Below are 26,332 nucleotides of genomic sequence, written 5' to 3' on the forward strand. Positions count from 1 at the left end.
CCCAAGGCTGCTCATCAGCCTGTAATTATGGCAAGTGCTTTGCAGTCCCTTGTTGCCAGACGGCAGCAAAGACTTCAACAGCCACTTCAGCTACATCTTTACAAAATAAGATTTAAAAGTCACCAACTTAGAACACAAACAGGGCTGTAACCCAGGGGTTAGTGAGCTGTGCTGGGGAGCTCAGCTGAGGGGCTTGGGGTCACACTTTTGGGGCACAACCACCTCAGGCGGATGAAGCTGGGATTGATCTAAGTTACATTGTGTCTCACAGCCCCTGCTACAACACACTGATAAAACAAGTATCAGAGAGAAGTTTACTGCTATTGATACCAAAATGTGTATTTTGTATCACAAGAGAGCTCTCAACAGCAGCTGCTTGTACACGAGATCCACACTGAGTCAGTCTGACAAGAGCTCTCAGAGCCACAGCACAGAAACTCTTTCCTCAGCCCACAGGAGCAGGTCCTCACTGAATTTAGGCTGTCATGACACTTCAGAATGTGGTTTTCACGTGGCCCATTCCCCAGCAGCCTGGTTCAGGCAGCAGAGCCTCTGAACCCCACTGCTTTCTCTGCAGCAGGGGTTTTGCTGCCAAGGTTTCCTCCTTCTACTGCTTCTGCACTGCCTGTTGCTGCTCTCTCAGCTGGCTGACAAGCTCCTCAGCATACACCTTGAAGAGGGGGACAGGGTCCTGCAACAAAGCAGAGAATAAACCACGTGAAAGGAGTAAATCTGAGCAGCAGCAAGGGGAAGCGCAACGGGGAGCCCAGGCAGCTAAAACCAGAGGAAGATGTGACTGGGGTTTATTCAGGGGCTGAACAAGGCAACCTGCAGTCCCACAGCAGCAGCTCAGCTCTGCAACCCTCCCTCAGAGAGAGCAGGCACTGTGGAGCTTCTTGCATTCAGGAGCTTCTCCACTTCTGAGAGCAGATGAGGATCATCAGTAGCTCCTAAGCATCTGTCTTTTTCTTTCTTTCTCTTTTTCTCTCTTTCTTTCTCTGATTTTTTTCTCTCTTTTTCCCTTCCCTTCCCTTCCCTTCCCTTCCCTTCCCTTCCCTTCCCTTCCCTTCCCTTCCCTTCCCTTCCCTTCCCTTCCCTTCCCTTCCCTTCCCTTCCCTTCCCTTCCCTTCCCTTCCCTTCCCTCACTGCCTGCCATCAGTGTGTCCTGGAGCCCATAGAGAAGCTGCTTGTGCAGCCACAACACCTCAGTGCTGAGCACTGCCTCAGGAAATCACCTTTTTTTCCAGGAGCCTCTGTTTTTCTATGGCTTCTTCCAAACTCAAGCCAACCCATTCAGCTTCTTCCTCTGGGATCACAAATTCCTGTGATAAAAGGAGGAGGAGGTAGCAGAGTCTTTGCAGGTGACCAAGACACAAATCCTCTCCATGCCCAGTGCTGGAACCTGGCTGCTGAGAATTTCAGACTTTCTGTGCTGACAGGCACTGACCCCCAAGAGAACACTGCTTTTGACCTGAGGCCACAGAGAAAACTTCCAAAATTTAATGACAGGGCCAAAATTATAAGTGTGTAGTTTAAACAGAAGTGTATAAAATCACATAGTACAAAACTTAAATTTTTAAATTATAGTAATATATATAAAACCAGACAGAAGTTTTAGAACAGAAGCCAGTCCTTCTTCTTCACAGGTTTAGGTGCCCTTTGTGCCACCCCTGCTTGTTACTGTGGTAGTTTATAAAAAATCCCTTTGCCAGGATTTCTTCTCCTGGGAAGATGAGAAGCCTCAGCTTCTCCATGTTTTGCTCCTCTGGAAAAAGTGGTCTGGAGATTGTTTATCCAAACATGAGAATTGTTTTTAATTAATGACCAATCACAGCCAGCTGCTTCAGACTCTGAGGAGTCAGGAGCTTTCATTATCATTCTTGTCAAGCCTTCTGATGTATCCTTTCTCTAGTACAGTTTTAGTATATAATTTATTTTAATAAAATATCATAAAATAATAAATCAGCCTTCTGAGAACATGGAGTTAAATTCTCATCTCTCACCTTGTTCTGGGGACCCTCACACCACCACACTTATCTTAAGGTTTGTATATAGATGTATATTATGCGAGATTTTTGTTAGGCTTTGAGAATATTTCACAAATTTATTTTTGACATCTCCCCCTGTCTCTTGACCAGAAACACATGAGGAATGTATGGCCAGGAGCTGGACACACCTTGTACTTGTCATAGATGGCCTCTCTCCGGGCTGGCTCGTGGGGGTGCAGCGCGGGGTCCCGCCGGGCCAGGCGCAGCAGCATCGTCCTCTTCAGGTCCATGCCCAGCTTGGAGCACATGTCAGCTCGGGGAGTCTGCAAAGGTGTTACACAGGTGTGTGCCCCCCTCAGGGGCTCTCTGCATGGGGGAAACCCTCTTGGAATAGTTTGGTGGTACACAGGACTTTTTTGGTCTTCAGCTTGTTTATTGTTATCTTATCTAAAGCTTTGGCACGCCGTCTGTACCAGACTCAGCACACAGGGAAAGCAAAATGGTTATAAAATGTACAGCTTCAAGGTCTTTTAAGGTTGTTTCATCTCATTAACTCTTAAAACGTACTTCACTTTATTTCTACTTTTCTACTAATAACTCATCTCTTGTCTGTTTATGTAACTTTTGCATTGTGGCTTTCCTCACTGTGAAAAATGTGTATTTTATGATTGGTTTTTTGCAAATATTACCATGACTATTATGTGTGTTATGTTAGAAAGTTATGCTGTATTAATTTTCTTAAGCAGTGTGTTAAATATAGTTTTAGGTTATAACATAAGGTTAAAACAGAAGTTATGCTATGTAGGATACTTTATTTTTTAAAGAAAGAACTCACACTGAGACAGCAGCCACAGGACACCTAAACCTTTCAGAGAAAGAGAATTTATTGCCACATTATCAGAAGAAATGAACTTCTTCCTGCCTCACTCAGCCCTGCAGACACTGTCAGGATTCAGAGGAGGAAACTGACACTGCCCAGACAGAATCCTGTGTTTGAATGGAATTTGTGCATCATGGATGAGGTGTGTGAATACGCAACAGGCTGTTGTTTTTAAGGGTTAATTCTCTGTCAACATGTGTCATTTTTTGGGCTTATTTTGCCCAGAAAAGGTACACAGACTGTCTGTAACTCTTTGCTTTAATGTCTGATATTGTCCTAATCCAAATTGTCCAAATTATTATTACTCTAATTATATTCCCATTTTTATTTCATTACTATTAAACTTTTAATATTTTAAAAACAAGTGATTGGTGTTTTTCACACTCACCTAATTATTTTTGTGCTACTAACGCTGTGGAACATGGAGTAGATGAAGAAGAAGAAGAGGCAACATCCAAGATCTTCCATTTTGCTTTGGTCTACATCTATACTAAAAATCTCACAAGCTAAATTTCTCACCCAGTGACAAACTATACTACTCTCTATTTTCTATTTCACACTTTGGCAGACTCCAGTTTATCTCAAAGTCTTGCAAGCCCCTCCATGGGCAAAGGTTAAAGGCAGTGTTTCTCTGGGGGTCAGAGCAGACAGAGAAATATTCCCTCTTGTGGAAACTCAGGGCACTGGGAATATTTCCCTGTCTGCTCTGGGGTGCCCTGACCCCCAGGGGAGCACTGACTCTGACTTTTATTCATGGAGAAAGTTTGCTAAACTCCAGAATAGACAAGAATCCACTAAGGTGTGAAGTGGATTGTAGAGAGTAGTGTTAGGTGTATCACTTAGGTGGGAAATTGAGGTTTTGGGATTTTTAGTGTGCTGTGGATGGAAGCAAGGTGGAGGGCACAGGGTGCCTTCTGTCCTGGGTTTCTTCTTCATGCTTCTTCTTCCTCCTTCTTCATGGGTTTGGGGGGCTTTTTGTGATTGGGTGGAAAAGTCCACATTGTGGGATCAGATATTGGGTTAAAAAGGGAAATAATCTAGGTGTTAGCTTTTAATTAGATAGTTTAGCTTTAAAAGACCTTGGAACAAGAGATTGTTGGCCATTTTTGTGGTGCTTTTCCAGTGCACTGAGCCTTGTGTGGACAGCCTGCAAAACTCGAGAGAAGGTAACAGTAAACAAGAATCTGAAGACCAAAAAAATCCAGTGTGTCCTGAAGACTAAAAAACTCCAGTGTGTCTCTCTTTCCTGACACAAAATCACTCCAAGAGGGTCTCCTCAAACAGGGGAGCCCCCTGGGAGGGCCCAGCCAGAGTCCCAGAAGTCGGGGAACTGCCAACAGGAACCCTGAAACCCTGTGCCCTGGGCTCCCACAGGGTTAGGGACCAGCTGCCAGGGGGCACAGCAGTGCCCAGCACACTGCCAGCACTGCCAGCTCACCCACACCCAGCACAGGCTCTCAGGACACACGTGGGGAAAGATCTGTTGGATTTGCTCTGACAATCTGATCACAGCTCTGAGTTTTTGTCTCAAGGGCTCCAGCCAGGAAGCAATTAAAGGCTGGGAACATTAGAGCTGTGCTAAACATGAACATTTAGAGCTGTGCTAACATTTAGAGCTGTGCTAAAGCATGAACAGCAGCAGTTGTTCAGCCTGGAGGAGAGGACACTGAGGGCAGAACTCAGCAAGGGCTCCTCTTGAGGGCAGCTCCAATCTCTGCTCCCTGTGACAGGGAATGGCTGGAGCTGGGCCAGGGCAGGGTCAGGCTGGAGATCAGGAAAGGTTCATCCCCAGAGGGTGCTGGCACTGCCCAGGCTCCCCAGGGAATGGGCACAGCCCCGAGGCTGCCAGAGCTCCAGGAGGGCTTGGAGAATGCCAGGCACAGGATGGGGTTGTTGGGGGGTCTGTGCAGGGCCAGGGGTGGGACTGGATGATCCCTGGGGGTCTATTCCAAGCCGGGATTCTCTGTGCCTAACTCCAGGACTCCCTGCCCGCCAGCTGAGGCTGAGGGCAGCTCGGGCACAGCCCGGGAGCTGCGGGCGGTACCTTGAGGATGTAGAAGTCGAAGCCGAAGGCGGCGTCGATGAGGTCCAGCGTGCGCATGGTGACGGTGATGGTCAGCGTGGCGTCCAGGATCTCGCTGTAGAACTGCCGCTTGAACAGCTGCGGCTTCCACGTCTTGGGCAGCCTGGTGGAGAGCTGGGCACGGCCCGGCCGTCAGGGGCTGCCCGGGGAGGCCCCGGTGACACCGGCCCAGCCCGGCCCGGCCCGGGGAAGGGCGCAGCGCTCACCTTGTCGTTGCGCGCGTAGCGGAAGCCGCGGACCCATCCCTCGCCGCCCCAGAGCCCCTCGTTGGCGGCGGGCGGGAAGTACACGGGCACCGGCACGTCCTGCACGCGCTCACGCTGCCCGGTGCGCGGGTTCCGCCGGTAGCGCAGGCCGTGCGGCTCCCAGTGCACGGGGGTGGGCGGCGTGTCGTCCTGCAGTGAGGCCAGGTAGTGCTGCGGCAGCCGGGCGCAGATGCCCTCCCGCATCCGCATGGCGGCCCAGAGCCGCGGCGGGAAGCGGTGCAGCGGCATCGCCCCAGCCCCGCGCCCCCGGCCCGGCCGCCGCTTCCGCCCCACGGGCCCGCGGCCGCCGCTCATTGGCCAGCACGAACGGAGCGCGACGGTGGCCGGGAGGGGCCGCGCCTCGCCCGCGTTTCGCCCCGGCCAGCCCTGAGGGTGTTGGAGGGCGGTCCCGGCTCCTCCGGAGCGGGAGGACCGGAGCGGGACGGGCACGGACGGAACCGCTGCAGTTCCAGCCCAATGGACTCGGAGGCACGGCGGGAGCTGGGCCAGGGCAGGGTCAGGCCGGAGGTCAGGAAAGGTTCATCCCCAGAGGGTGCTGGCACTGCCCAGGCTCCCCAGGGAATGGGCACAGCCCCGAGGCTGCCAGAGCTCCAGGAGGGCTTGGAGAATGCTCAGGGACAGGGTGGGGTTGTTGGGGGTCTGGGCAGCGCCAGGAGCTGCCCTGGATGATGATGCCCTGTGGGTCTGTTCCCACTCAGGATATCCCGTTGTCCTGTGAGGAAGAACACACGGAGGGAGCCGAGCCCCGGAGCAGCCGGCCAGGGTAGCCCTGGGCTCTCCCTCTCTGGGCCATCCCAAAGCCACCTGGACACGTCCCTTTGGCTCCAGGTGACCCTGCCTGGGCAAGGACAGGGACATGAGCTGAGGCTCCTTCCAGCCCTGTGGTTGTGTGACTGCAGCCACCAGGCGTCTGCCCGCAAATACCATCACCTTTATTAAATTATAAAACCGTAAGCTTTAAAATTTACTGTATAAAATAATCACAGGTATTAAGAGCAAAGAAAAAATAACCTTTTTTCTTTTTTTTTTTTCCCCAGATGCAGGAATTTGCTCAGATTTTACCCAAAATAATTAACCCTCCCTCCTGCAGGCACCAAGGCCAAGTCAGCAGGGAGGGGGCAAAGCAAAAATGAATGATACATAAAATAAAATAAACAATCATGTCAGCGGGATTTCTTGCCCCAAAGCTTCTCCTGCTTCCAGCACAGAAATCCCTGAAGGGAAAGGCCCGATGAGGAATTATTGCTTTCTATGATAACCAGTAATACCTGGCCATGGCAGTGGCATCAGGTCACACTGGTGGCACCTGGGTCATACTAGCAGCACCCAGGTCACACTGGGGGCACCTGGGCCACCCTGGTGGCACCCAGGTCACATTGGCAGCAGTCAGGTCACACTGGGGGCACCTGGGCAGCACCTGAGTCACACCAACAGCACCTGGGTCACACTGGAAGCACTGAGGTCACCTTGGCGGTACCCAGGTGACACCAGTGGCACCCAAGTCACACTGGCAGCAGTCAGGTCACACTGGTGGCACCCAGGTCCCACTGGCAGCACCTGGGTCACGCTGGCAGCACCCAGACCAGTCTGGTGGCACCCAGGTCCCACTGGTGGCACCCAGGTCCCACTGGTGGTCCCCAGGTTCCACTGGTGGCCTGGCATGGACGGCACAGCTGTGAAGGAGCAGTGGTTCCCTGCCACGGTGCTGGGGCCTCAGCACCTCTGTGCAAACCAAGACAGGGGACAAAAAAAGTGCCTAAAAGTGGTAAAAGTTGGAGGAAGCCCTGAGGGCCCCATGTCCCCCTTCCCACCGTGCTGCCCTGGATGGCAGCAGCACAAGGAAAGGCAGGGGACACGGGTGGCGGGGGGAATGACACTGCTGGACAAGTGTTCCTCACTTGTCCTGAGCCTGCTTAAAAAGGGGGACTTTGCAGAGGAAGGGGAGGCAGAGGGATAAAGTGCACAGCTGAGCTGGGTGCTCTTCAAAGCAGAGAAAGAACCCCGAGGAGGCAAATCCTTCATTGAAAGCTCTTTCCTTCCCACAGCCACCTGAGGAGGGGCTCCCAGCAGCACACAGCAGGCTGACACAGCTGGAAGGATGGAGTTGAGCCCTTATCTGTAGAAGAAGGATGGGCAAAGACAACTTCCCTGGTTGCCAAGTTCTGCCCTTGCTTTCTGCGTGCCCTGGAGTAAGGCTAAGGTGAGACACGCTGCAAAGGAGACCGTGGCCACCCGGGGAACCCCTGGTGGTGCTCCTGGTGATGCTCCTGGCTGGGCTGGGACTGCTGAGGCCTCAGGAGCCTGCAGCACATCCAGGCTCTGGGGCTCAGCAGGCTGGAGGAGCAGCTCAGGCACCACCCCAAACCACCTGTGCTGCCCCAGAGAGAGCCCTGCCCACGCCAAACCCCCCAAAAGGAGGAAAACAGTGAATCCCTGAACACCTGAATCAGCCTGGCTCCTTCCAGAGCTGAAGTTAACTCAGACTAAACCCTGCACTGCTGTGGGTGTCACATGCTGCTGCCGTCTCCTGCATGTCCCCACGTGGGGTTTTTCACATTCCTGACACGTCTGATCCTGAATCCAGGGCCCAAGTCCCAGCCTCATTCTTCCCCCACAGAATCAGGACCAGGTAAGAGCAGCAGCACCTGTTTCAGAGGGAGAAAGGCCCCAGACCCCCAAGGAGATGGCAGCCAAGGGCCCAGCACGTGTTGGGATCAGCTCCCTCCCTCCCCATCAGCACCAAGGGCACTCGGCAGGATTTGCTCCCCAGAGCAGAAGAAATGTGTTCTTCCCTTGGGTTCAAGTGCTGGCTGCAGGATGGCAGGGGAGGTCCCTGTCCCACATCCTCTGCCAGGACAGGGTGCAGAGAAGAGCCCAGCAGCCAAAGCCTTGGCTCCAGCTCAGTGTGGGCTAAACCCAACCCTCATGGATGCAGCAGCAGGGGAAGAAGGGTTGGTGATCTCCCCCAGGGCTATGGGGAGGTGGGGGACAAGCTATTCCTTGATCTGGAACCACGAAGAGCCTGCCCCACCCCAGCAGAAAAGCAGAGGTGACCTCAAACTTGCCTCCACAAGACCAGCCCAGACCATCTTCACCTTGAAACCCAGTGCACGCTGCGCCCTCCTGCCCAGGGGACGAGCACGTGAGAGGGCTGACGACATGCCAGGGGCAGCCACGGGCAGGAGCAGCCTCCCCATCCCTGCAGCCAGGCCAGGCCAGGTCAGGTCACAGCATAGAGCTCCTCACGGTCGTTCTGGCAGATCTGATAGCGACACGTGAGCTTCTGGGACCAGGCCCAGGGCTTCTTATGCTTGTCCCGAGGAGGGAGCAGGAAAGCGACGCTGCAGGCCACCAGCACGTGCCAGATGCTGTGGGTATAGTAGTAGTTCTCATTGGTTTCCATGAAGGCGTACACTGAGATGGCAATGAAAGCCAAGGTGATCCCTGGGAGGAGGTAGAAAACCCAGCGCTTCCACGAGGAGGGGTAGCAGTGCCTGCGCTTTGCTCCGTGGTGAACCTGGGGGGGTCAGAGCACACTCTGGGGATTCAGCAGCCCAGCAGAAGCTGGGGCAGGGGAGAAACAGACCCCAGAGCATCTGTGGTGTCACATTTTAGTTAAATGGTATGGTCTGTCTCACCCCTCGAAAATGTAGGGTTTATTCCAAGGCTGTGATCCTCCCCTGCAGTATCACGGATCTGTAATCCCATGACTGGCCCAAGGCTTATTCTGTGCCTTGAATCTCCCTGGTAAGCTGTGCCAGGGAGACCACAGAGGCTCTCTTGGCCCTTAGCTCTCTCTTGGCCCCTTTTCTCCCTAGGCTCTCCCTCCCCCTATCCCCCTTCTCCCTCAGAAACCATGCTGCTCCTGGGGGGTGGGACCCCCAATAAACCCTCATCTAATCAGCACCCTCAGAAGCTGTGTGGAGTCTCCTTGCCTGCCTGCCTGCTGCTACCAGTGAACACACAGCTTAGGGGGCCCCCTGGGGACCCCCCTAAACGAACTGCTACACCAGGGTGCTTGCTGTCCCTGAGGAATTTGGCCCCCCCTGCTGCTTGGGCCCATCTCTGCTCTGCAAAACCCCCAGGAGCTGTGGCACCAGAGGCTAGCACAGATGCTGCAGCTTCTGCCCAGGGCCAAGCCACCGCCTGTGTTTTGGGACAGCACTGCAGCTTCAGGTGTGAGACCCAGAACCAGGGGTTTCTCAGCTACTGCAGGGTTGGAAGGTGAATCCCTCATCGGGCTCCCTCCACCTGAGTGTTTCAGGGTTTCAAGCCATGCCTCTTGATGGGCTGGAGCCTTGGGTCTGCTCTGCCACCACCATTCCCCATGGGGAGCAAAGGGCAGCAGGTCCTGCCTGGCTGCCCTCACTTACCCAGGCTGTAACCATGATGAGAAGGGCGAAGAGGCAGGGACCCATCATGTTCCACACCCCTCTGCGGTCCAGCTGCAGGGACATGGCAATTAACAGGGTCCCCAAGACGAAAAGGACCTGGAAAAGAAACACCACCACTACTGGCAGGGGCTCATCTGTTGAGAGAGCACAGCCAGACGTGCCAGAGGCAAGGAGTACCTCTCCTTCTGGCTTCCCAGCTCTGCATCCACACTAGAGTCAGGAAAAACACCTTCAAGAAGGAGAAACCACAGAAGCCACAAACCTTTACCCCAAATCTTTGGAAAGCCAAACTGCTGGGACAAAACAACTCCGGGTGGCACTGGGTGACAAATAGGCTTTGTCACCCAGCTGTGTCATTAAATACAGAGGTGAGAGGGCTCAGTGTGGCCACTCAGCTTGGCTGGCTGGAGTCTGGCTAGGCCACATGGGGACACCTGACACTCACGTATTTCAGGATCTTCTTGAGGCGGGCCATGCAGAGGATGGTGACCCAGATGGACACCACGGAGCCCAGGAAGTCGCAGTACTGCAGGGTGTCATAGTCCATGATGCACAGCACGGCCACGCCCGGCTGGTCACACGCGTGGTAGAACTGGCCCAAAAGGGGACAAAAGCAAAGGTCAGCATGGAGCCAGCAGCACCACAGGGCTCTTTGGGAAGGGGAGGCAGGAGAAGACTCAGCCCACAGGCAGGATCCCTCCTGCAGTGGCTCCAGGAAGCTCGACCAAACTGCTGTGGCGTTATGGAAAGCAGGTGAGAGCAGGCACCCAGCAGCTCTGAAAGGGCAGGGGACAGAGCTGGGGCAGGGCCAGAGGAGGGACATGCAGCTGACAAGGGGACTGAAGCACCTGCTCTGTGAAGACAGGCTGAGAAAGTTGGGGCTGCTCAGCCAGAAAAGAGAAGGCTGCATGGAGAACTCATAGCATCTGAAGGGGGCTGCAGGGAAGAGGGAGAGGGATTCTTCTCAGGAATGGGAGTGATGGGACAAGGACTAACAGGTACAAATTGAAAGAGAGGAAATTTAAGTGAGATATTAGGGAGAATTTTTTTACTGCGAGCATGGTGAGACACTGAAACAGGTTCCCCAGGGAGGTTGTTGATGCCCCAGCCCTGGAAGTATTCAAAGCCAGGTTGGACAAGGCCTTGAGCCACCAGGTCTAGCAGGGTTGTCCCTGTCCATGGAACCAGGTGATTTCTAAGGTCCATTCCAACCCCTGAACATTCTTGTCTACTACAATGTGCCCATGGAGGTGCTTGTCCAATGATCCCAGGAGCTCCTCGTGGAGCTCCAGCATGGGCTGCTCCACCAAGGACTTCACTCTGGCACAGCATTGCCAGAGCTCAGGGGGAGGTGTCAGGGGACACAAGGCAGTCCCTACCGTGGAGAAGAACATGGTGTAGGTGTAGACAGAGGCCTCCACCAGGTAGAAGCGATAGACAGCGACTGCAATGGCGGGCAGGAACATGAGGTTGCTCAGGGTGAGCAGGAGCGTGGCCAGGTTCTGTGTGCCCACGGATTGGGCCTTGCTGTCATCTGTGCAGCTCCAGCCGCCCCAACCTGTGGACAGAGAGGCTTCTGTGGATCTCAAAGGCCCTGCCTTGTCCTCCCACAGCACCCAGCAGGAGCCTGGCGTGCCTGAGAAGGAACAATCCCACACCAGACTGTCCCTGAGCCTCTTCTCCATCAGCCTCTCACGCTCCTGCTCTCAGGGTGTCTCATTATTTGTCACACACTCTGCTGTGGGAAGCTGGGGAAGCCCAGCAGAGCCCTGTGGCTGCCCTGAGGACATTTCCCAGGTTGTCCCATGTGGCAGAGGACATCCTACATCCACACTGGTACTTTCCATCCCTGCAGTAACTCAACACACGTGCTACGTGCTGGTGGAACATCAAGCACTCAAGGTTCAGATGCTTCATGTGATGGTGTAAGTTGGGTGCAAGATCCCTGCAGATCCCAGGAATCAGGTAGAGAACGATCCCCAGCCCTGAGGAAGCCACTGGGCTCCTCTCCTACCAGCTGTCATAGCAGGGCAGACCCCAAACCAGGTCAGGCTGCTCTGGACCTTCCCCAACTGACTTTTGAAGATCTCCAAGGATGGAGACCTGGAACCTGTGCAAAAACAAACCACTCTGAAGGGGGAAAATATGTGTCTTCTTCAAATTAGGTGACAATTTCCTTGCTGCAGCCAATGTCTGTGGGCTCTTGCCCTTTCCCTGCGTTCACCCTGCAGAGCTGGCTCCAGGGTCCCTGTAACCTCTGGGCATCACAAAGTGTGACTGGTCCCACCCCAGCTCCTCTTCTACTGGCTGAACAAGCCCACTGCCTCAGCCCATGGTGACATCCAGGGCTGCACAGGAGTGAAAATTTCCTAAAGGACAGTGCCTGACACAAAACACAACTCTCACCCCCTGACTGGATACCAAGGACTGAACTGAGGCAATCTCTACGAACACAAATCTGCCTCTTCTTTTTAAAAATTATTTAAATTATTTAAATTAAATATTGGATGCCCATGACCTCCTTTTGAAGAAAGGAGGCCAGCCACAGGGCAGCTGGGGTATGCAGGCACTCCATGGTCAAGAAGCAGAGTTAACAGTGGCATCCATCCCATTCCAGAGTGACTGGAACCCACAGCAGCAGCTCTGCCCCGGGTGCTGGCTCCCTGCCAGGCAGAGCCCAGGGAAGCTACTCTCTCTGGTTTATTTCTGGGTCACCAATATGCAGATGGGGCACTTTGCTTGGGGTGATTCAGCAGAAAGCTGTCCTCAGCCTGATTCTCCAGTTCCCTTAAGGTGCTCTGTGCTTCCCAGAAGCTGGCAGCCCTCAGGGAAGTCGGGATGCTGCTCTCCATCTCTCTCCTCACCCATCAGCAGCACTGCAGCAGGGAGGTCCTGGCTCAGGCCCAGAGCAGCAGGAAACCACACTTTGCCCTGTCCTTCTGCTGAGAACAGGTGCACAGACCCACCCAAGCACAGCAGAGCTCATCTTCCCTACACCACAGACTTCCCAGGCCATTAAGATAATTAGGAGCTGACACAGATATTCCTCCTCCAGGGGCACCTCTGAGTCTAAGGCTCTTGGCAGGAGACACAGGGACTGCAGCCCAGCCTCATCACATCTTGTACCAGGAGCCTACACAGCAAGCCCTGACAGGCACAGGCTCTGACACAGGCATTTTCAGGCACCCTGATCTCTCTGGAGATGCTCAGCAGCACTGCTCCAAGCCCTGGGGGACTCCAAGCTGTCCTGATCCCATTCCCCATCACCTCTGGGTGCTTCCCAGAATTTTGCTTTCCCGGGTACTGTGACACCACCACCCACAGCAAACCCCAGGCTCCCCCACTCCACCCCTGTCGGAACCCAGGACATCCCTCTGGCTGTCCTGAATGGCCAAGACCCCTGCCAGGGGGCTCAGAGACCCTGCCACAGAGCCCAAGATGCCTGTGGTTTTGATTATGACCCGTGGAGCAAGTTACCAACCTTAGGTGAAGATCTGCAAGCCACAACAGTTTAAGCAGAATGATAATGAATTTATCATGAGGTGAAAAATAGATTTTGGGGTTTTTAGAAAGGGGGTTCAGGGGGCAAGATGGAGGAATCTGGGCATGTCCAGCCTTTCTCCTTCTTCTTGGCTGTGATGTTGGCACTTTTGGATAGGTTTAGAGTAGAAGCTCACTGTCTAACATAGGTGATGGGTATTGGGAAGTAATTGTAAACATTGTATGTGTAGTTTTTAGTATAAAGACATAGCACCACCCTGGGGGCAGGCAGAGTGCCTCTGACTGTCCTGCTGAGCAGACCTCGGCAGGACAGGAGAAAATATTTTATAGATAAGGAACAACAAACAACCTTGAGACCGAGAACTCAAGAGCTCTGACTCCTTTGAGCGCCGGGCTGGGAAAAGAGACTTTTAAACTTTTCTTGGGATCATTCTGACCAGTGAAAGACCCTGAGACAACCCCCCCACCCTAAGCTGTGCTGTCCCCTCGGGGAGGATGGCAAAGCTTCCCAGGACGGGGCACTCACCAGCCTTGCAGCTGCAGCCAGCGTAGAGGAAGCCGTGCCTGCGCAGGAGGCTGCACTGCCCGTAGGGGCCGCAGTCGTTGAAGCAGGGGGTGAGGTACGCCAACACCGACACTCTGCCTTCAGCACTGCCACATTCCCTGCAAGAACAGCACGTCCCCCTACTGCCACAGCCCTTGGGACAGCCCCCTGCCCTGCTCCCCATGGCCAGGCTGTGCTCCTGCCTGCAAACTCCCTGGTATTTTGGGATCTGCTCCATCCCTCCTGAGAGCCAGAGCCTGCCCCCTTGCCCCTTGGGCTGCCAAACTGATGTGCAGGTGGGTGGCAGCTCTCCCCAGATCCCCTGGCAGCCCCACTGCCCATGACTGTCCTCAGGACCAGTGTCACCAGTGCTGTTTTGCATTGTGCACTTGGCTCCTTACACAGGAAACCAGCAGGAAGGCAAACTGCAGGAATTCTGCACCTTAGAGACCTCCCAAAAGGGTAACAGCAGCAATTATTTCCCAATTTATCACCTCTGAATGCACCTGGGGAAGGGGAAGCTCACCTAGGCAGCCTCTGCCATCTGCAGTCGACGTGAGCTGTGCCAGCTCAGCATCAAACAAGCTGCGGGGTGCTCACAAGGGAGCAAGTGAGCAGGGCCACCCACCTCCCTGCCCCTCTGCAGCCATAGTGCAATGCCACCACATGAGAGGAGCCCACAGCCCAGACAGGAGGACAGGGGTCATGTTTGCTCACATAAGGACAGTGGGAGGTAGTGAGGTGACATCCAGACTCACCCCTGTCCCTTGGGGCAGAGGAGCTGCAGGGACAGGAACCAGTCATCAGTCTGTGGGTACAGGACAATCAGCATTGCTTCTGCAGAGGACGTGCTCACACTCAGAGGGTAGCCCTGGGAGAAAGCTGAAAAAAGGAGGGTGCTGTGATGTGCCAGGGCTTGAGGAGAAGGGCCCACAGCTATCCCAGGCTGAGACTGACCACACAGGAATCAGCTACCTCCTGTAGCTCCTTGCTCCCATGCTCAGGAGGCACTAGGGGCATGGAGAGGACCCCAGCTCTCAAGACCCTTTTTCTTGAGATCTCAGTTTTTTCTGTCATCTCAGTTCCTGGTGCATATCTGGGCAGCACAGGGCACCTGGAACAGCCTGGTGTCTTGGCCAGTCCTCCAGTACACAGCTTAGTTGCTTTGCACACCAGCAGTACCTTCACCATCCCCACACCCCCTGCCAACAAGGCTGGAAGAGCCCCAGCTGGTAACCAGACCTTCCTTTGGTGGAGGCTATCTCGTGGTGCCCAGACCACCACCTGCACCCCAGAGCCCTGGGAATGTGCCAGCACAGAGACCTCATGAGGGTTTGTGCAAAAATCTTTGGGACACACACCATGAAGTCCTGAGTCAGCTAACAGCCTGCCAGGTCTAAAAGCAGAGCCTGGGATGACACAGCTGAGCTGGTGGCAGTGCCAGCATCTCTCCTACCTGTGCTGCAGTTCCGTGTGGCGTTGAGGGACAGCACTGGAGAAGCAGCACTCACACAGGCTGCCACGGTGGCATTGGCCAGGCTCACAGACGTCTGTGCAAACAGAGCAGTGCCCCACGTTAGAGTGCCCCAGTGCCACCCCCCTGCACCACTCCTTTCCCACAGTGCCCAGGGACAATAAATCCTTCAGGTCAAGTCACCCATCAATTCAGAGGTTTCTGTTTCACTGGACCTTGTGCTACCACTGTGTTGTGTCATGGCTGAGAGGCAAGAGATCCTCGTGGGGAACCCTGCCCCAGAGCTGGGACACCCACTCATCACTTCAGCACCAGCACAGGGGAGACACGAGTCAGAGTCTGCAGAACATGAGGGCTGAGCCCTGGGCCAGCTCTTAAGCAGTTTAATGGAATTTCAGGGGGCTGATTTTGGTGGGGTGTCACTGAAGGAGGCTGGGAATCAGTGACTTGGACAGGAACATCCCTGGGTTCCCCTGCTCAGCCTCCTCTCCTGGTGGCAAGGTGCCAGGCTCCCATGGAGAAGATGGCACTGCAGCTGCTTTCCATTTTGTCTCTTCTGCGTCACTGCCGCCACACGCCGCAGGCTGTGCCATTTGAATTGGAGCTGGCAGGTGGGACATGCTGCAAGCAGCTAAAAAAGACTCGGAGTACTTTGTAACAACAAAAAGAGAAACAGTCCCACTGGTGCCTACAACCTCTGGAGCAGGCAGGAGCAGGGATAAGCCCTGCCAAGGGGACACAATCCCCTTTGTCACCTTGCTCACCTTGTTGAGCAGCAGGCTGACCACGAGGGATCCCCCGCTGTCCATGCCCGTGTTGAGGTTGAGCAGGAGCAGGGTGGGGGACAGGGAGCTCACGGGCACGCTGGGGCCGTTCAGGAGCCGGTAGTGCACGGACACCACGTCCAGGTCCTCCCTGACCACGGGCTGGCTCTGCAGGCAGGAGCTGCGCTGCCCGGATGTGTTGAGTGGAGCCTGTGCTGCAGCTGGAGCAGAGCTGCCTGCTGCTCCTGGCCTGGCACCAGCCTGGCTCTGGTTTAGGCTGATGAAGTTAAGGAAGGAGCTGGCGCTTCCTGGTCTGCAAACTAGAGCCAAAAAGGAGAGCAATCAGCACAGCCAGGTCTAGCACCTCACCCAGCAGATCCAGCGCTCCAAGGGGTGGCACAAACTTGGGGGTTTCAGGTGGTTCATGCCCTAAATGAACTGGGGGGTTTCAGGTGGTTCATGCCCTGCACAAACTGGAGGGTTTCAGGTGGTTCATGCCCTGCACAAATTGGGGGGTTTCAGGTGGTTCATGCTCTGCATGAATTGTCCCTGAGGTGCCTGAACCTGTCCCTGAGGTGCCATCTTTGCAGGAGGAGCATCCACAAGCTGGGACACTGCTGGGAGCCAGGCAGTGGTGCAGTGGGTGGAGCTGCAGGGAAGGGGGAACAGAAGAAGGGATAACACAGCACCATCAAGGCGCTCAGGGAGTGCTCACTCACCACCAGCAGAGCTCAGCACTCAGCTGTGCCACAGGCTGCACAAAACTCTCTCCCAGCTCCCCAAACAAAGCTGAGCAGAAGGAAGAAGCTAACCCAGTGGAGCTGGGTACACTGTGGCTGATGGAGCTGCATGGGACACTTGGAGTCCCACTGCTGGAGACCGTCCATTGCTCCCAGAGACTCCAGTGCTACCCTCTGATAACACCTCTGCTGCCAGTGCCAGGTCTTCCAGCACACAGGATGAGGCTCTGCTCTGAAGAGGAGGCGGCAGAACACCCAGCAGAAGAAAACTTTAAAAATGTACCTAGCTGGTGATCTTCCAGGAGTCAAACAGGGATTATGGCCATGTAATAGGTGCAAACGTGCCTATCACAGCCACAGGGACCTTGTGAGCACCTGAGCCACACGGTGTCACTGGAAATGGTGACACACCCTTACAACAACTCCAGACATTTCCCCAAATAAACCTCTGTGAGGTGGTTTCCTGCCTGTAGCCTGCTCTTGGCCAATTAGTAGTCAATACAGCCTTAGTCTGGTGTACCACAGAAAACTATTTTCTCCACCAAATTTTAAGCCAGCCACTGCTTCCCAAACAACCTTTAGAAAAATAACACTGAACTTTTCAGGTGTTTCCAAACAGGCAGCTCTGGCAAAAGCCTCTCTGGGGTGAACACCGGGGTTTTCAATTCTGTCCCCAAAGCAAAAACTATGGCGTCCAAAAGGAGGCAACCAGCATGATGGGGAGCATAGGCCACCACAGCCAGGCACCCAAAGACTCAAGGGGGACACAGCACACACAGAGCTCCCTCTGGTCCTTCCCTCACTGCTAAAGAACACGGAATCCCACCTGTGAAAGAAGCCAGCATCTCCACCGACACGCTGGCGTTGGCAGTGCCGAGACTCTCCACCATGATCTGCAGCCACTTCTCCCAGGGAGGTGACTCCAGAGCCAGGCTGCAGTTGGTGCTCCCCGTGCAGGTGAGGCTCCTCTGGAAGGACTGGGGCAGGGTGATGGAGCCCAGCAGCACCCTCACAGTGCAGGCTCTCTGCTCGCTGGTGACGCAGCTGCTCAGCTGGAACCGCATCGCTGCCGCGTGCTTGGGAACGAAGACCCTGCAGGGGAGGGAGCAGCAGTTTGCAGAGCTTGTACTCCCAACACAGCCAGGTCCCCAGGGCTTTGTGACAAGAGCTAGACTGCCCTGGTTGGTGCTGTGAAAATCCTTCCCAAGGCAAACATCTGGAAGTACTAAAACTCCTGCAGTTGAATCTGGGACCACCTGGGAAGAGTTGGAGAAGGATGCTCGAGTGCTCCCCGTGCAGACCCTAGCACTGCTGCAGGGAGCTCAGCAACAGGCTCACAGACCCCCCAGCTCCAGCCCCACATGGGAACAACGCTGGCTTCCCCATAGCAGCTCGTGTGGGAAGTCCCACCCTGCCATGCCCTCGGCTGCCCACCCGCTGCTCCCACTCACTTGACATGCAGTGGCTTAGCAGGCGAGACAACGGTGTGAGGCATGGGGACACCAGGCTCCAGGACAGGCATATCAGTGAGTCTGAGCACAAACATATCTGCCTGGAACATATAGGGGCATGGAGTGGAGAAACCCTGCAGGAGGGGAGAGCACAGGGGTCAGCTGTGGCTGTGGTGAGGCACGAGGGGCAGGGCACAGGGCAGGCCCCTCACCTTGACCTCGATCCTGCCCGCAGCCTGGGGCAGGTGGGCAGCGATGAACCAGTCCCCTGAGGCAGGTGTGGTGACATTGACAAAGGTGGTGTTTTGCACAGCACTGCTCAGGGTGATGCTGATGTTGTAGGAGGGACGGACGGTGGCATTGGCAGGAAAGCGGGTGCCCAAAGGGTTGATGACGGGAGGGGCTCCGTGCCGAAAGTGCCTGCAAGAGAAAGAAACCGAGAGAAAGAAACCGCGGTGAGAGCAGAGCCGACACCGGGCAAGATAAACTGGGATACAAACTGGCCTGGGACTGGAAAGGGAGCAGACTGGAACCCCCAACATTTTCAAGTGGAGTCATCATTTTCATCTGGTGAGGACTGGCTGCTATTAGCTTATCTGGGATTTATTTAGAGATTGGTTTAACTTGGCAGCTTATAAAGATTTACATGGTTCCATCAAGCCTGGGAGCAAATTTCCAACACTTGCTAAGGCTAAGGCCCACCCACAGACTACTGCTCTATAACCATCAGCAAATTGCCCATATAGGGAAAATCATCTACAAAGAACTTTAATTTTCTAGCTAAGACCTGCATCTTCCCATTTCCTCTTTCAAGGAAGGCAGACAGACTAAAAAGACACTTTCCAAGGAAGCCCCTATTACAGACTTCAGTACAGCAGCACTTCTGCTTTCTAGATAAGCCCAGCATTTGAAGTAGCAGAAACACACACAGCTGAGGAACGTGGGAGATATTTACCCAGTCAATTTGGCATTTAATTTGATTGCTTTTGGACTGCACTGCAACAGGTCCAGCAAGCAGACATGACAGGTGATATGTTATTACTCCTTTGAGCTTATCTGGGTTAGCCATCATTTCTTGGGTTATTGTTTAGCTGCTGCCTTGTCCTTCATGTCCCCAGACTGCTGGAAACCTTTCTGGGAAGCAGAAAGCAGGCAGATCATCTGTGCCAGGCTGCTCAGGAGCAACTAAGAGTGCCAGTCTCCCCAGGACAGACCAGGGAAGCACAAGCCAAGCAGCTTTAGTCACTCCCAGATCTCTGTGGAATGGGTGCCAGAGACCCATGTGACTCCATGGGCACAACTTGCTGAGGAAGCTCGGTGTCCTCCAAAGATAAACCTCAAAATCTGCCAAGTTTTGAACCTCAAATCCTTCAACAAGTCAGGTATTGTTTTTAAAGGCAGCATTTCTTTCACTGACATTGAGTTTCAACCTCCTCGTGCTCCTGTATCCTCACACCACCACATTCCTCTCCTATCTCTGCTCCACGCTCGGCTGCACCCCTCACAAAGTGCCCCCAGATCTCCTCAGTTCTTCTGCACTGGGCAGTTTGCCCATCTCCAGCCACTCTGGGTCTGCTCAAGTCCCTTGTAGTGCTCCCACATTGTTTGGCACCGTGTGCAGGTTCTGTCAGGCCAGGAACACCTCTGAGCACCACATCTGCCTCGCCGTGAAGCTCTCTCCAATGTCCTAAGGGGTCTCCTGGACACCACACCTGACAGGCACCCCCAGATCCACTGGTAACATGAACACCAAACACTGCTACAGGTTTAAACACAGACTCACTGCTGCTGCTTGAAGAAACTACAGCTCCTGCAGCTGAGGAACTGTTCAACCACCACAACCAGCCAGCCCCAGCCACCAGTGAGCAGGACGAGGGGACAAGAAGCCCTCAGGACAAGCCCTGGCACAGGGACATAGGACATACATACACAGTGATCTCCATGCTGGTGCACTCAGGGCCCTTCCCCCGGGATGCCTGCAGGAGCCAGCGTAGCAGCACGGTGTCCTCTGGCACGTGGAAGTGGAAGAGCTTGGCATTCCCATACCAGCTGTAGAAGGAGAGCTTCTGTGCACTCTGAGAGAAGTACTCGGACACATACAGGGAGTCTGCAAGGGAGAGAGCACAGCAGTTGGTGGGGGAGCTGCTGGGGCAGGCTGCAGGGCTTTATCCACCCACAGAAGCACACAGGAGGTTTAATGTTTCTTGGAACAGTGCAGTCTGTGTCCCTGATTTCTCATTCCAGTCCCATTAGATATGTGGTGATCTGTGCACCTCCAGCCAGAACCACCCACATGCCCACTATAAAACCATCATCCTGAACCAGAGAGCACTAACAGATGCCTAAACTTCACTCTGAGAAATGTCCCCCAAAGATAAGAGATCACCAGAGACACCAAGGAGGAGGAAAAGGTCAGGAGAAAAGGCTGATGGCAGAAGGAAAGCTGATGGAATGGGCACAGCACAGAGCAGATGGGTGCAGGCAGCACAGGGGTGCCCTCTGCCCCAGCAGCAGTTGTTGGTGACAAGAGCTGTGCCCTTGTCTCCAGCTGGGCACACAGGCTGATGTTTTACATGGGCAGACAGTGAAAGGATGGGGGATGATTTTAAACTAAAGGAGGGGAGATTTAGATTGGGTGTTAGGAGGAAATTCTTCTCTGTGAGGAGGCACAGATTGTCCTGAGAAGCTGTGGCTGCCCCATCCCTGGAAGTGTCCAAGCCAGGTTGGATGGAGCTCAGAGCAACCTGGTCTGGTGGAAGGTGTCCCTGCTCATGAGATGATCTGTAAAGGTCCCTTCCAACCCAAACCATTCTGTGGTTATCCATTTACCCTGCTCAGGACACAGGGAACTGCCTTCCCGTGACACACAACACTATGCAAATTCATGTGCTGCAAATGTAACTCTTTCAGACATACCTTCTAAAGCCCAGTGATTTTCCTAGCTGGAAGAAAGGCTGCTGGACAGTGAGAACAGCCCCAGGGTAGGCTGAAAGGGTGTGCAAGAGGACAACAGCTACTCAGTCCAAGTGCCATCAGGATGAACTCGATCCTCCATCCCTCTGCCCAGCTACACACCTACAGATCCCCCCCAGCACAATATACATTACACAAACCAGCCAGACTGCAGCTCGGGGCTGGAAAAGAAGCATCACACCAGCTGAGAAAGGGATAAACTGCACAGAGACAGCAGAGCCAAGGCCATCCAAAACCAAATTTTCTAACACTCAGCAAGAGGGTAGAAGGTTATGTCTTCATGTGTCTGTGAAGTGCTTCCTGGGGCTCCTTTCCTACTGTGGAATCCCCAGAGTGGGGAGAAACTGTGGTACCTTTCAGAGGCAGATTCCTCATTTCTCTCATAGAATAGCAGTGAGGGTGAGTTAACTCAGTGTTCCTACAGGGTCGTGCTGCAAACACAGAGGACCCAACTGTGTATAAGACAGACAGCAAAGAAACAATCCTTAGGCAGGAGCAGATCCTTGGGACAGAAAGAGGAAAACAATCCTTAGGCAGGAGCAGATCCTTGGGACGTAGTTCCTGCCAGGAGGAATCTAATCCTAGCAGGAACTCCGATTCATGCCCCAAAGGAGGACGCTGGCCAGCCTGCACCCACGGCAGGGCCGGGAGACAGGAACGGTAATCACGGCTTTAACTCCTTGGCAACTTCCCAAGGCAGAGCCTGCGGGCATCCTGCGAGTCCAGCAGGGAAAGGAGGGAACAGGAAAGCAGAAATACCAGCCGCACAAGGCAGCTGGAGGATTTGCTCCTGGAGGAAGAGCGTGGCTCTGACCTTGCCGCAGGGGCTGCCCCGGGGGACAGCCAAGGGAGCAGAGCTGGCAGCACCTCCATGCACAGGGGCAGGAAAGGCCAGAGAGAAAAGTGAGCCTTGAGCAGGACAGCCAGGAGAGCACAGCCCCTGGGCAGAGCTGTCCCACTGCAGTCCCCATGCCGGGGTCACACTCAGCCAGCAAGGAGCAGAGACCACAAAAGGGACTTTTCAAACCAAATCTCCCTACACAGTGTGTGGGTACTGTGGACAAGAGCTGGCTGTGATCCCTGTAAGCCCAGGGACATTTCCCACACTGGGGCTATGGAAAGGAGCAGGCTTTCATCAGAGGTGTCTGTACCCCCAGCACACTCCACACACACTTGGCACACTCATTTCTGGCAGTCCATGGGGACACTTGGGCACAGGAGGAAGGTAGGCAGGGACACAAAGCATGATTAGAGCTGGGAGAGCCCTGGTCCTTCTCCACACAACAGGTCCCATCAGACAACCTCCAACCTGCCCCAAGCCCACCAGCTGTCAGCCATGGCCACCACCCATCCTGCATGTCCTCACCAAGCCAAAGCTCCCTTTGTGTGGGCTTGGGGGAGGACAGGGCAGGCCAAAATTGCAAAATTAAAAACTGCAGCAATCAGCAGTGCTCTTTATTAAGGACTGGTCAATTATGTGGAGCGAGCTCAAGAGCATTACCAGGTCAGAGCAGGCAGACCTGCCCTGCCCACGCACTGCCTGTCACCAGGTAAGCACCAGCTGGGGCTGTGGACAAAGTCCACTGACAAACAGCTTCTTGTGGTGACAAGGGCTGAGCCCCTGCTCACAGGCTGTGCTGGCACCTTGAGCTGCACCAGCAGCCTGGTATTTGACTTCCTCCACCCACGGTGACAAGGAAATACCACAGATAAGCGGGACATCAGCACAGAAAAGCCTGAAAGACAGGTCACTGCAGCCCAATGTGTGCTCTGGCAGCCCATTTGCATCAAGAGAGAGTTCTCTGGCATGTGCTGTGCTCTCTTTGTGTCCATCCCCATCTATTCAGTCTGCTTGACACCAGCATGGCAGCAACACCTGGAAAGTCCCACTTGACTGTTCCATGATGTGAAACAAGCTTTAAACTGAGCAAGAGACCCATCCAGTGGATGCTGTTTTCCATCCCCTTCCATACAGATCTCACATAAGGAGATTTCAAAGGTATTGTGCGAAAACCAGAGGTGATTTAAGACAAAGAACAGAACGTGGTAGAATCCCTGATGCACAGAGGAGACACATTATTTCAATTTCAGAGCAAAGAGTCACCTGCTACAGCTTGGGTTTGTTTGTGCAAAGATGATCTCATGGTAGTTTTAGGATGTAATACCTTGGCTGCGGGTTCCACAGGGCGCCCCATCAAAGGGATGAAGCCCTCATTTCAAAGCAGACACTGTGCAAAGCTACAGAGTTGATGAGCCTGACTCGAGAAAAGCCTGGGCTGTGTTGCAGGATGTTTTCCCACTTACAGTGTAACAGAAATCCCGTTCCTTTATCCCGGCTCTAAAATCCATCGGCCAGTGTTGCACAGCAAGGACCTCTCGCTCCCCCGGGGAGCAGCCGCTCTTTGCCAGCGCCCAGCCATATCCCTACGGAGGTTTTCCCTACAGAGGCATTCCCACAGCCGGCGGGACGGCGCCGGGACAAACCCGGCACCACACCTGAGGCACAGGGAGCTCTCCAGGGCTGGGAACCCAGCGAGCAGGATGCCAGAGCAGGGTGGGCCTGGGGCACGGGGCCATGTCCCCCGCGGCTCCCCGGGAGCCTCACGCTCTGCGGACTGCGAGGAAGCGATAAGCACCATCAACAGGACAACCACGGGCACAAGGAGCCCACCTCCGAGACGGAGCGAGCAGGTGAACAACCTCACCTCCCCGAACCTCTCCATCCCAGAGCAGCTCCGGAGGGGGGGCACAATCCCCGCGGGACCCCAGACCCACCGCTCTCCCAAAAGCCCCGCTCCCATCCATCCGACTGCATGCACTGGAAGTAAAGTAACCTGAAAACAAGGCAAAGCCAAGGAGAACGACCGCTGCGAACACAGCAGAACCCTCTGCGAGTGGCCTGACCTGCCACTGCTCCGCAGGGCCGGCACAAGCGCTGCTCCCCGGGGATGCTCAAGAGCTCCCGACTCCCTCGGGAAAGCACGAACCGCCCCAAAGTCACCGCACATCCACCCCGGCGGCAGCTGCGACAACCGGGGCAGCTCCCGGGGCTCCCCTCAACACCACCCTCCGCTTTCCCACCGCCGCCTCTGTCCCCCGAGACCCCGCGGCCGCCCCCGCCGTGCCCCGGCCCCGCGGATCGCCCCTCTCCGCCCCGCCGGGACTCACCGGGGCCGGCGCGGTCGGCGCGGCCGGCGGGCAGCGCCAGGAGCTGCAGCAGCAGCAGCAGCAGCCGCGGCAGGGGCGGCCCGGCTGCCCCGGCCATGGCCGCCCGCCGCTGCCCCGGGCCCGCCGCCCGCCTGCCCGCCCCGCAGCGCCGCCGCCGCCGCCGCCGCCGCTTCCGCCGCCCGCCCCGCCCCGCCCCGGCCCGGGCCCGCCCCCCGCGGCACCGGGAGCGACGAAGCGGGAGGGACGAAGCGGGAGGGACGAAGCCGGGCTGCCCGCGGAGGCCGGCGGGGCCGCACCGCCCCGCTCCGTCCTGCGAGCCCCCGGGATGCGCCTGGCGGGTCCGAGCATCCCGGGCACCGGGAGAGAGCCCGGGCGCGGTGCCGGTGGGGCTCCCGGGTGAGCTTGTCAGCGCCGTGAAGGCCGAGGAAGGTGGCACTCGGAGATCAGTTGAAGCTGGAATCACAAACATGCACATGGCTCGGTCATAACCGGACAGCCCACCGTGTCCCCGCTCAGACGGGAAATCACTGCGAGGCTCAGCCCTTCAGCTGATGAGTGATTTAATGCTCGTTCCCGCAAAGCCCATTGCCTTCCCTGCTCTCACGGATCTGCCATGTTCATGGGACTCACGGGAGATGTGGCTTTCATATGCACGGTCAAGCCATTCTCTGATTTTCCGGCTGATTTCAAAAGAGTCAAGGATTTTCTTCTACCCGCGTTTTCCTTGGGATACCTCTGATGTGTTCCCCAGCAGAAATAATGCAGCTTGGAGTCCTTGCTCTAGCAAAAATCCCACCACTCCCTAACTGGTCAAGTCCTTAGCTGAGGACTTCGGACCTGTTTCCAGTAAACCACAACCTCCCTGGAGATGCAGTTTTTACTTCTTGCTCTCACAAGACATTTCTCTTTGTTATAAATTCTTGGGGCATGGGAAGGAAATCCCCCGGGAAATGCCTGTCATTTTCCAGGAGCTCTGACATCACCAAAATCCCAGTCAGAGCAGGCTGTGTGCTCAAAGCTGGCAGTGTCCCCACCTGATTTAGGAGAAGACTTCCCTGAAGTCAGCCCACAAGCTTGAGCACATAAAGCTCAAGGGATGGGAAAAGACTATTCTGCTAATTTCCAGCTTCAATTTGTTCACTGCTTGTTCATTTCCCCTTCCCCCTGTGTGATACTGTCCTTGGATTTTCAGAGCTCTCCTTTTAAGAGGAAAACAAATAAACCATTTTGTCCCCATTCTACATTAATTTAGCCTTCAACTCCACTTTTAAAGATATCAGCTCATCTCCAACCAGCCCTTATGAATTACTTTCTTGAAATGCCATTTCTAGTTATTTTCCTCTTCAAAGAGAAAAAAAAAGGTCAAAGACCAGAGCATAAATTCAGCTTATCTAACACAATGCAGACTCAGATCCAGAATGTGTTACAATATCTAGTTTTTTCACAGCTTGGGTCCCTTGGAGTTGCTTGTTCCCAAGAAAAGCATGCCAGTGTTCACTGAAACTGTGTGGATGGATGCTGTAGGACATGCCACCTCCAGACTGACAGCTGCTCCAAACACATGGGGACATGCAAATGTTGTCATCGGCTCAGTGACTGTCTGGGCTGCTCCTTTTCCCTTTGGCCAAGCAGACTTGCAGCCTTACAAGGGGTGAGTTTGGGCCAGGGAATTTCTCCTTTTGGCTGCAGAGCTGGAGTTGGGGCTGAAGCTGGAGCTGGAGAAGCTGCAGCTTCCTCCACTTGCCCATTCAGTGGGTCACAAAGACCTGCAGCCAGGCAGAAGGTACAGCTGCAGTGGCATCTGCCTCATCCTGTGTGGCATCAAGAGCCCAGAGGATTCAGAAAACCACACAGGGGATTCTGTGTGTGCTGAAGCCTCAGGGACCACGGCTGTGCTGGGGCCAGAGGTTCTGCCTGAGTCAGTGACACTCTGACAGTGGTGTTGGTGTCCCTGTGATGGTCAGGGTTGACCACTTCTGCTTCCTGCTCTTTGGTCCATGAGTCCTGAACACAGCCCTTCACTTCAGGAAATCAGACAAAAGAGGAAGACCCTGTTCTGGAGAGTGTATTTCCTGCAGTGTTTCAGACAGGCCTGTGGAGAAGTCT

At 54.7% G+C, this 26,332-nt stretch overlaps 2 protein-coding genes across 4 annotated transcripts; both read right to left on the minus strand.

Annotated features, from left to right (window-relative positions):
- Positions 1 to 300: 300 nt before the first annotated feature.
- On the minus strand, positions 301 to 5,515 carry MRPL28 (mitochondrial ribosomal protein L28). The gene is made up of 5 exons (XM_050979961.1): positions 5,158 to 5,515; positions 4,913 to 5,065; positions 2,177 to 2,311; positions 1,236 to 1,322; positions 301 to 691 (listed from the first exon to the last, which is right to left on the minus strand). The coding sequence occupies exons 1-5, from the start codon at positions 5,509 to 5,511 to the stop codon at positions 608 to 610; spliced, it is 813 nt and encodes a 270-aa protein (XP_050835918.1). The 5' UTR covers positions 5,512 to 5,515; the 3' UTR covers positions 301 to 607.
- A 613-nt stretch (positions 5,516 to 6,128) lies between these two features.
- On the minus strand, positions 6,129 to 24,396 carry PGAP6 (post-GPI attachment to proteins 6). Of its 3 annotated transcripts, none has more exons than XM_050979955.1 (13): positions 24,227 to 24,396; positions 20,015 to 20,192; positions 18,298 to 18,505; positions 18,086 to 18,186; positions 17,461 to 17,726; positions 15,895 to 16,214; positions 15,113 to 15,206; positions 14,415 to 14,538; positions 13,639 to 13,775; positions 10,991 to 11,169; positions 10,057 to 10,203; positions 9,591 to 9,707; positions 6,129 to 8,734 (listed from the first exon to the last, which is right to left on the minus strand). In XM_050979955.1, the coding sequence occupies exons 1-13, from the start codon at positions 24,321 to 24,323 to the stop codon at positions 8,438 to 8,440; spliced, it is 2,265 nt and encodes a 754-aa protein (XP_050835912.1). In that variant the 5' UTR covers positions 24,324 to 24,396; the 3' UTR covers positions 6,129 to 8,437. The 3 variants fall into 3 exon arrangements, with proteins under 3 accessions (XP_050835912.1, XP_030085743.2, XP_050835913.1); XM_030229883.2 differs by having other exon boundaries at positions 18,086 to 18,219; XM_050979956.1 differs by lacking the exon at positions 24,227 to 24,396 and adding an exon at positions 23,764 to 24,126 and having other exon boundaries at positions 18,086 to 18,219.
- Positions 24,397 to 26,332: the final 1,936 nt, after the last annotated feature.

This window comes from Serinus canaria, chromosome 14 (genome assembly GCF_022539315.1).
Source record: "Serinus canaria isolate serCan28SL12 chromosome 14, serCan2020, whole genome shotgun sequence".
In the NCBI taxonomy this organism is placed as follows: Eukaryota; Metazoa; Chordata; class Aves; order Passeriformes; family Fringillidae; genus Serinus; species Serinus canaria.